General features: G+C 36.3%; 1 protein-coding gene and 1 long non-coding RNA gene across 3 annotated transcripts; one reads left to right on the forward strand and one right to left on the reverse strand.

Moving 5' to 3' along the window:
• The first annotated feature begins 160 nt into the window (after positions 1–160).
• LOC307150361 (zinc transporter ZIP3-like) lies at positions 161–4200 on the forward strand. 2 transcript variants are annotated; one of them, XM_079857530.1, is made up of 3 exons: positions 161–262; positions 767–1090; positions 1644–4200. In XM_079857530.1, the coding sequence occupies exons 2-3, from the start codon at positions 884–886 to the stop codon at positions 2388–2390; spliced, it is 954 nt and encodes a 317-aa protein (XP_079713656.1). In that variant the 5' UTR covers positions 161–262; positions 767–883; the 3' UTR covers positions 2391–4200. The 2 variants fall into 2 exon arrangements, with proteins under 2 accessions (XP_079713656.1, XP_079713657.1); XM_079857531.1 differs by having other exon boundaries at positions 183–282; positions 1644–4194.
• A 3113-nt stretch (positions 4201–7313) lies between these two features.
• Positions 7314–9172, reverse strand: LOC307150372. The gene is made up of 3 exons (XR_013819709.1): positions 9144–9172; positions 8067–8101; positions 7314–7763 (listed from the first exon to the last, which is right to left on the reverse strand). It is a non-coding gene; the product is annotated as an uncharacterized lncRNA (long non-coding RNA).
• Between the last annotated feature and the right edge of the window lie 956 nt (positions 9173–10128).

Below are 10128 nucleotides of genomic sequence, written 5' to 3' on the forward strand. Positions count from 1 at the left end.
TCAGGGTCTCAAAAACCTAGCGAGCTGCTTATAGACATAATTTTGTGCCATTGTAGAAACGTTTATAATATTTAAGCAGTCTTTGCAACCTTAGCGGTAGCAAAATACTTACAATTCGAATTTAAAATGGGGGGCGTTTTAAACGCGCTTATGTTGCCTTGCAACGTGTACTACTAGCTAGGCAGTTCAAATAGGTTTTGAGACGCAGCCTCTGAACAGGCGCTTCAGCGTTCAGCAGCAGGAAGTATCGGAACAAAAACTGGTAAAAAAAAAAAAAAACCGGTTCGTTTCATGCATACGTGAAGTATTTGCTTGCTTTTCACTGTTCGATGAAGGCGATTTAAATCTAGTAATACAGAATGAATAAATAAATGTATGTGCGTGCAGTGTTTAACTAGCACTAAGCATTTGAACTTTAAACGACCCCAGTTTACTAATATAAATTCGTAAAACAAAAGACTGGCACATCTTAATGTAATGTGGTACTTCGTCGTTAACATGTTTGCTTAATACAGGCACCACATAGAGGGCTTGTTTTTCTACTTCGATAGCTAGTAGCTCGTCAGAGTTAGCATGCTAATATGTTGACATCGTCAGTCACCTTATAAACAATAGCAATGGTTGTCAGGTGCAAATTAATCTACTAACTATACATGCCTGATAACTGTTGTCGCGCTAATACTGGTTTGAAATTTATTAAATTATGTTTCCCATTGATTAAGATATTTGTGAAACTCTGGACTGACGTTTGTAAAATTTCTTTTAGGGATGTTGTCCATAACCTGACCTCAGGGTGCCTAGAAAGAAGAGTGGATTTGGGTTCTTCGGTGTTTATTTTAGGTACATAGCTTGCTGTAGTGGGATCGCAGTCCACCTCCTTAGCATGGAGTTAGCTGTAGCTAAAATCCTCTGCCTGCTTGGGGTGTTTGCCCTCATGTTGGGGGGCATCCTTATTCCTGTGAGGGTGATGCAGATGGACTATGATAAAGTCACGAGGTACAGAAGAGTAGTTGCTTTAAGCAACTCTTTTGGAGGAGGTGTTTTTCTGGCCACCTGCTTCAATGCCCTTCTACCAGCAGTTAGAGAAAAGGTATGTTATCGAGCGTGATTTTAGTTCTTAAAGTAACAGTCAACTCTGACTGTTAATAAAAATAAAAAAATGAATCACCCTCAGGTTGTTTTCAAAGACGTTTTAGTTTTTTTCAGTGGAACACAAAAGGAAGCATTTTCAAGAATTCATATTCACAATTTATGGGGCTTAAAGTTTAAAAAGATGCAAAAGTGCCATAAAAGCAGTTTAGATGACAATATTTGTGAGAACTTATTACACTTCTATGGTGCCTTTGCAAAAAGCTTGTAAGCTTCAGTCCCCATTAATTGTAAAGGAGCAGATACATTTTAACATTTTCCTTTCATGTTCCACAGAATAAATTAATTCATGATGTTGAAACAACATGAGGGTGAGTAAATGATGATAGAATTATTATTATTATTTTGGGGGGTAAACTATCTCTTCAAGACCCTTAAGAATTGTATTTATCTGTTATGTTACCAAAGTTAGTTGTAAAAACAGAATTATCATCACTGGGATATAAGGAATCAAATTACTGTTTGTGCATGTTACCTTGCTTTTTTTCTTTTAGGTCGAGGACATTTTGAAAGAGAAAGAGGTAAAGTCCACCAGTCAGTACCCGCTGGCAGAGACCATGATGATGCTTGGATTTCTCCTCACAGTATTTGTGGAACAGACTGTGCTTACTTTCCGCAAGGAGAAGCCCTCGTTTATCGACCTGGAGACATTTAATGCTGGTGGCTCGGAAGTGGGGAGCGACTCAGAGTATGATGCTCCATTCATTGCTCCCGCTCAGGTTGCAGCCAGAACCCAGCAGCACCATTCCCATCACCATGGACACTTCAATCCTTCTGAGCTGAAACGTGCTGGGCCGTTGAGATTAGCTAGTCTGGTGCTAGCACTGTCCGCTCACTCTATCTTTGAGGGTCTTGCTTTGGGTCTTCAGGAAGATGGGGCTAAGCTTGGAAGCCTCTTCATTGGTGTGGCCATGCACGAGACGCTAGCATCTGTGGCACTGGGGGTTAGTGTAGCCAAGGCAGGAGTCCCCTTACGAGATGCCTGTAAACTGGGCATAACAGTAAGCCTAATGATTCCTCTGGGCATCGGGATTGGCATGGGTATTGAGACGGTCCAGCACTTAGCAGAAAGTATTATATCTGTAGTGCTTCAGGGCCTGGCAGCCGGCACATTCCTCTTCATTACGTTCTTTGAGATCCTCTCAAAAGAGCTGGCGGATAAACACGACAGGCTACTGAAGGTGCTGTTTCTTACACTGGGCTATGTTGTACTAGCAGGGCTTGTCTTTATCAAATGGTAAAAAAAAAATCTAAAACATATTTTGGAAAAACTGCTTTAGAGCCTCTTTATTATCATTTAAAAAATATATATTATTTTATGAGATTAAAATGCCTTTTGATAAACATCCTATTATTTAATGGAATTTGTGCACGTTGATTCTGAATGACTACTGTATAATCTTCTGTTTGAAATTCATGTCAAGAGAGAATACCCAATGATGCAACTCCTGTCATTTTTTTTTACCCATCCTTTAAGTAAATATCATAGTGTATGTTTTGTTCATTTAATATTTACCAATATTACAATGACTGCATGAATATTACTGTTTTGATTTGTTGAAGGATTTGCTTTCAGATACTATTAGTTGAATGAAAATGTAATGGGACGTTCACAATGACAGCGAAGAGACTGGAATCCAGTAAATGTTTTAGCAAGAACTTTGTGCTGAATTTGGTCAGATTTGTTTACAACAAATTCTGTATAGCTGACTGCACATAATAGTCAAATTGCCAAAAGTCTGAGTCACTTGTCAGAACAGCTTTTCTGGGGGAAAACAAATATACATATGTTGCAAATCTGAGATACTACATTGAGAACATGCAGAAAAAGGTCTGTAGCCTTTCCCTTTCTGTGCTCTTTTACAATTATCAATGATATTTAGTATTTCAGTGTTGCAAACTCTCCTTTTTGAAAAGCATACAGAATTGTATCTATTATTAATTTTTGATAAAAGAAAATAATTCTCCTAGTTGTGTATTTATTTTTAAATCAAACTCATTTTTGATTCTCTTATTTACTGCCTGAGTAGTTGTTTTTTTATTGCCTAGTTGAAAGTGTTCTTAGATCACTGTGTAACCAGTCAGTTCTTTCTTAAGTGTTACAATGCCACAATCTGACCTATCAGACCTATTAGCACTGAGGGTGTGTCTCAATCTGCTCCCTAATTAAGTAGTCAAGGGCACTCATTAGGGAGTTGGCCATTTTAAGGAATGACTCAATAGCAAAATCCTTTCAGTGCACTGAAACGTTCTCTGCCTAAAAAGTCCCACAATGCACCGTGAAAAACAGGGAGCATTGATGCTCTCTATGTTCCCTTAACAGAAGTTCTGAAGCGGGAAACATAAATCACGTGAGCCAACTCACTAAATGACACGATTGATGTTTTTTAAAATACAAACCATTATATTTCAGCATAAACATACATCGCTAGATGAACATCTAGCTAACATTTATAATTTATTTACAGCTGAAATGTTGCACGTATATGTAACAAGCAAAGAAGCCTATTTATCACAATGTACATATAACAAATAACATTTTTAAAAAAATGTCAGAAATATATCAGTTCTGCTGTTCATAAATACCAGTAATGATGTTGTACAATTAGAACGTTGTCATGTCACCGGAAGAGTCATCAGTGTCCCAATTTGTAGTGTGCCAGGGTCCTTACCTGTGCCGAATTTGTGTACACGATATACTGATTCACGACTGAATCAGGAGCTGAATAGCGTCACACCCTGATTGATTACACCCGATTCTTACATGAAACTGCCTTTAGTCACAATAGGATTATGGTTGGATTGGATACTGTTTGTATCCATGGTTTCATAAGATCATGTGACACTGAAGACACTTTTTAAAATATTTTACAGTTTTTTTTTTTTTGTTGTTGTTGTTTTTCAATTGCTAACAAGCATTGGTCAATCTGTGTGCAGTTTGTATGTTCTCCCCATGTTGGCTTTGGTTTACTCTGGGTTTCCCCCACAATCCAAAGACACTGTAATGCTCTAAGTCAGTGGTTCTCAAAGTGTGGGGCGTGGGAGATCTGCAAAAAAAAAAAAAAAAAAAAAACCTTCCGTTGCACCAGCGTTCAAGTGCGTGAATAGCGGTTAGCTCTCTGCCTTAATAAAGCGGCATTGAACAACAATTACACTGAATCGTTCGTCTTCAGACAAAGCAATCCACAAATGCACGCGAGAGATCCACACAAATCAATCCACAAATGCACGCGAGAGATTCTCTCACATACACACACAGCGATCCACGAATGCACGCGAGAGATCCACATGTGCGCGCAGCAATCCACAAATGCAAGTGAGAGATCCACACACAGGTCAATCATGCATTATTGTCCTTACTCGCATTGCTTTGCTCACAAAACAATCCACAACTTTGCTTTATCTGTAGCCTACCTGTAATTTCAGAGTCTTTTGCATTGGTGTTCTGCCTTAAGAATTCCCCTGAATATGCGCTTCATTTGTGTTCAGCTGAAGAAAGAAACTCATACAGGTTTGAAACAACTTAAAGGAGAACTCCGGTCAATTTTAACATTGAGCTAATTTTTTTGTACATTTGGAGTGCTGTCAATACAGAGAACAACGACAAAAATCGGTGTTGCCTACACAGTGTTATCCTCTTTTTAAAATTTGAACCCTGTTGACTTCAATGGGGCAAGTTTTAAACCTGCTTTTAGCCTCTTAACATCCTTGATGTGTCATTACAAGTGCACAGGTCATGTGAGTGATTCCTTCAGAGTGAACGCGGGTCAATCTGACTGCAGTAGATGTGAAAGATATGAATAAAAATTATGTTTATTCAGCCAGCGCACATACCTGTATTTACATCCTGTTTTCGGTCGAAGTCCATAGTAATTGATTGTCGAGTTCACACGCATGATCATAGGTACTAAACCAATGCGCGTGAACTCGACAATCGATTACTATGGACTTTGACCGAAAACAGGATGTAAATACAGGTATGAGCGCTGGGAGAGAAGTGACCGGAGGCCTAAAAATGAAACTTCCTCCATCCCAGTAAAACCAATGCAATTTATTTTGTATTTTGAGATCATTTTATTGAATTTATTCATATTTATGCAATATTTATGGTCTATTTTTGCCATTGAAATTAATTAAAAAAAAATTATATAAATATATGTATTTTTTTTTTTATTATTTATGCAGTATTTTAGTTTAATATAGAGTCTAGGCCTTCAAAAAAAAAATTTTTTGAAGCAGATTAGCACCATCTGGCGAGAGTATGGAGAGAAAGCGTAGAACCGTAGAATGGCATCTACAGTTCTCTATGGAGAGGCATGTGAATTCCCCAGCTGTTTATGGACACATTTACTTTTTTTTTTTTACAGAATTTGTAGCAAAAAATGCAATTCATTCAATTATAACACTTTATGTAAAATATTGTTTTTTTTTTGTTTGTTTTTTTGGTCAATTTCCCATTCATTTCCTATGGGGGTCATTTTTGACCGAAGACCACAAGTGTGACTATTTTTTTTACGACCACTTAGCATGCTCGAATCATGACCTCAATTTTTTTTGTGTGTGCACAAACCTAATGCCATAAAAGTCACCAAGTTTCGTAACATTCCGATGAAGCTGTGATTTTTAAAAATTCAAAACAGATTTTTTGTAATCAAAATTTATTGGTGTTTATGTGTATAAAAGTGTGCGTGTATGTGTGTGTGTGTGGGTGGGTGTGTCTTTTTTGTACTCTTGCCCCTGGTTTCACAGACAGGGCTTAAGACTAGTCCTAGACTAAAATGTAAGTCTGAGCTGTTTCCACTGAAATAAACTTGCACTGACTGATCTTAAAAATATATCAGTGCCTTTTTAGTTTTAAGATGCACATCGGTAATGTTTTTTTTCTAAGCATGTTTATAAAAATTACTTAAATGTCCTAATTGATCTATGGTCTAATCCTGGCTTAGTCTAAGCCCTGTCTGTGAAACCGGGCCATAATGTTGTAGAGTGTCACCCCTTTACAGCGGTGTACTTTTTTTTAGGATTGAGGCCGATTTGTTTGATTGTACACACAAAAATTCAGAGAAATTTTTTTTTGTTTTTTTTTGTCAATTTCCCATTCATTTCCTATGGGTCGGTAATTTTTGACCGAAAGACCAAAATCGTCACTATTTTTTTTACGACCACTTAGCATGCTGGGATCATGACCTCAAATTTTTTTTTTGTATTCACATACCTAATGCCATAATAGTCACCAAGTTTCATAACATTCCGATGAAGCTGTGATTTTTAGAAATTCAAAACAGAAAATGTTTCGGTCAGAAATGACCGAGGACCGTCTGAGGGTTAACTTTAAGGTTAAACTGTAAATTTAGGGTTTTATAAAGTTATTTTATAATAATGCTCTGTTTATCTATAGCAGGGTTCACCAATCTCGGTCCTGGAGGGCCGATGTCCTACAGAGTTTAGCTCCAACCCCAATTAAACACACCTGAACCAGCTAATCAAGGTCTCAATAGGCATACTAGAAACTTTCAAACAGGTGTGTTGGAGCTAAACTCTGCAGGACAGCGGCCCTCCAGGACCGAGATTGGTGAACCCTGATCTATAGTAATTATCTTTTAATATATAGTTTTTCTGTGTAAAATAACTATGAAGTTATGTATAAAAATGCAATAAGTACATAAATTCAAATACAAAGTTTGTATATTTACAGTTTTAATTTTTGCAGATCCAGTTTCACAACTTTGACCAATCTCTAATTAAGTACTTAATAGCAAATGTACAGTCAATTCCTGTTAAATTAACTAAACGTACAAGTATGAAATACCTGCACATTTACAGTATTACTCATTAAACAAACACTGAACATCAAGATACGTGAATGATACAAGCTTAGTATATAATTTAGAACATGTAAAAATATCCACATTAAAAGACAATTGCTGTATACCTTTATACTCTAATATAACTTATTTTAAACATTTACAATTACATTTTATCCAAAGTGACTTAAAATTAAGAGAACAATAGAAGCAACAAGTGCAGTGACAAGTCCCAGTTAGTGTAGCACAGTGCACAATTTTTATTTTTTTTATTAAAACAAAAATTTAGTATTATTGGGTCAAGTGTTTATGAAAAGATGGATCTTTAGCAGTTTCTTGAAAATGTGTTGAGTTGGGAAGGTCATCCCACCAGCAGGGACCAGTCCAGGGAAAGGTCAGTGAAAGTGATTTTGAGTCTCTTTGGGATGATGGGACCACAAGGCGCCGTTCACTTGCAGAACACAAGCTTCTGGAGACACATAGATCTGAAGCAGTGAGTTTAGGTCTTGCTGCAGCATCTGGATCAGTTGCAGAGGTTTGACTGATGCTGAAAGGCCTGCCAGGAGAGCATTACAATAGTCCAGTCTGGATAGAACAAGAGCTTAGACAAGGAGTTGTGTGGCTCCGATAGGAAGGACCGGATCTTTCTGATGTTGTAGAAGGCAAATCAGCAGGATCACACAGCAAGGATGGTTTGGCTGAAACCATAAGCAGTTCTGTCTTGGCAAGGTTGAGTTGAAGGTCATTCATCCAGCAAGAATTTTCCATCAGGTAGGCTGAGATGCGAGCAGCAACCATCAGATCCTCTGGCTGGAATGAAAGGTAGAGATATGTGTCATTAAGTGATAGGAAAAGTCATGTTTCTAAATGACAGAGCCTAGTTACAATGCAAAAAAAAATAAAAAAAATAGATGGGTGGAATCTAACACAATCGTGGTCTTACTGTAGCAAAACCAAACCTTGTGCAGCTACAGTGGCCTCACAAGGATCAAATGAATATTCACATGGGAAAATATAGTATAAAACAAATGAGATGTTCTGCCAATTTTAGTGCAATCACATGGAATCAGAAGACTTGGCCATTACAATATTTTAAATTACTTCTTCCCATACCTTGTTTGCCATGGTCATTCTGCTTTCCACTTGACCTGAAATCACAAAAAAAAAAAAAAATTTTTTTTAACAACTCAGTATTACATTTACACATGTCAGAATATGTTCCACTGGGACAATGCAAAACCTTAGCTGTCTATGATCTGGAAGCTGAGAAAGGCTAACAGTGATGTTTTGAGCTGAGACACCTAGGGGTGTAACTGTCTGTTCATCTGGATCAATGCAATTTTCATAATCAATGATCACAAGTATCTTATGAAAAAGGCTACTATGATGACCCCAGGCCATCCAAAATGTAGATAAGTTCATTTCTTCATCAGAACACAAACATTCTATCAACTTTTATTTTATAAGCCTAATATATGCACATATATCCATTCTATAGCTAACGTTACGTGTTGGCAAGCAGATGCAGCCAGAATATGCAATGTATCATGTTGTGTTCATATTCTAGTCTCATGTGCTTTCCTGTATCATCAAGTACAGTATTTACTGAATTCGTTTTCTTAACAGTCTTAATAGCCACGTTAACCCTTACGAAAATTAACTATGGTTTAACCACAAAGAAAAAACAAACATAAAAACATGGTAGGCCTATTTGTAGTATAACTGTGGTTATTAAAAATGGTAATAAAAATCCGCCAAAAACGTGGTTACTATAATTTTACTATAATTAAAACCAAGGATATTTTTAAGAGAAGAGTTTTCAGCTTCCAGACAGTGTTTCAAAATGTCCCGCCATTTAAGAGATTGATTTAACGTTACTGACAGATACTATCGCGTATTAACGTTAACGTAGGCTATTAGAGATTTTATACACAATTAAACGGACTTTGATATGTATAACAAGTCTACGAAAGCTTGTTTTAGGTCTTTTGAGATGTGGGTTCAACTGATCTTTCTTAAAACAGATGGAAAATGTAAAGACGCATGCTGCATTTTCAGTGTTTTGCCCTCCAGCTCTCGCCAGTTATGACAGAACACCATTTAAGAATGCTAACGTTAGCTTGAAAACTGTAAACTTAACACATATGTAATATAAAATATCGTTCACATGTAACTGCTAGTAACTCTTACCTCAGCCGGTGATCGGTTGGCATGATGTCATTGTCCGCTCGCTGTGACGAACAAGGCTCACTGAAAAGCTTATGTAATTACCTATTGGAGCAATTTTGTGGATATTGTGGACTGGAGAAAAGTTTGGTTATTGCCACATAAATACCTTATAGTAAATAAAGTCAGAGAAGTCTCATTTAAATTCATTTAAATTCATTTAAACTATCCAGTGAAAAGTTACCTAAAAAAAGTTTAAACCTGACATTGATATAAAATGTGATTTCTGTAATGCACAAGATGAAACTACTGTACACTTGTTTTGGGACTGTAGCTATACCAAAATGTTTTGGAAGAACTTTTGCAGGTATATTATTGATTTTGTGTACCCTCATTTTTCCTTATTTTGGAAACATGTTATATTTGGATTTATTAATACGGAGAAAAACTTTGAGAAAGAATTTTACTTTATAAATCTTTTACTTCTCCTAGCAAAATTTCATATTCATAAATGTAAATTTTCCAATAATAAGCCATTATTCAAAGTTTTTCTCAACGAATTCCATCAATACCTTCAAACGCTTTCTGTTTCAGAGAAGAACAAAGCAAGGAAAACATTGTTTTGTTGTGCTCTCTTTAAAATCCCCCTTTAAATTTTGCCACATTGTACTTTCCTAACATGCTCTAATTGATTGTATCTCCTTCATTTATTCGCTTATCTTATCTTTTCTTATATTATTATCATTATTATTATTGTAATTTTTGTCTGTTTTTCTTATTTATTTTTTATTTTTATTTTTTATTCTTCTTTCCTCTGGTGTATGTTCCGTTTCGTGTTTTCATGTTGAGAATTAATTATTTGTTGACTTTTGTTTCTTTATATATATAAAAAATTAAAATTAAATTTTTTTAAAAAAAAAGGCTCACTGAAAAGGGCGTTATTTCCGAAGAAATCAAACGGACTGACTGACAACAGCTCCTGCTCACAGAGCTGCTCTTGACGAATACG

This window comes from Squalius cephalus (assembly GCF_949319135.1).
Source record: "Squalius cephalus genome assembly, chromosome: 22".
Lineage (NCBI taxonomy): Eukaryota > Metazoa > Chordata > Actinopteri > Cypriniformes > Leuciscidae > Squalius > Squalius cephalus.

Coding starts and splice junctions, on each gene's coding strand:
- LOC307150361 (XM_079857530.1), top strand. CDS start 884: ATGGAGTTAGCTGTAGCTAAAATCCTCTGCCTGCTTGGGGTGTTTGCC. Junction 1,091..1,643: donor TACCAGCAGTTAGAGAAAAG/GTATGTTATCGA, acceptor TTTTTCTTTTAG/GTCGAGGACATTTTGAAAGA.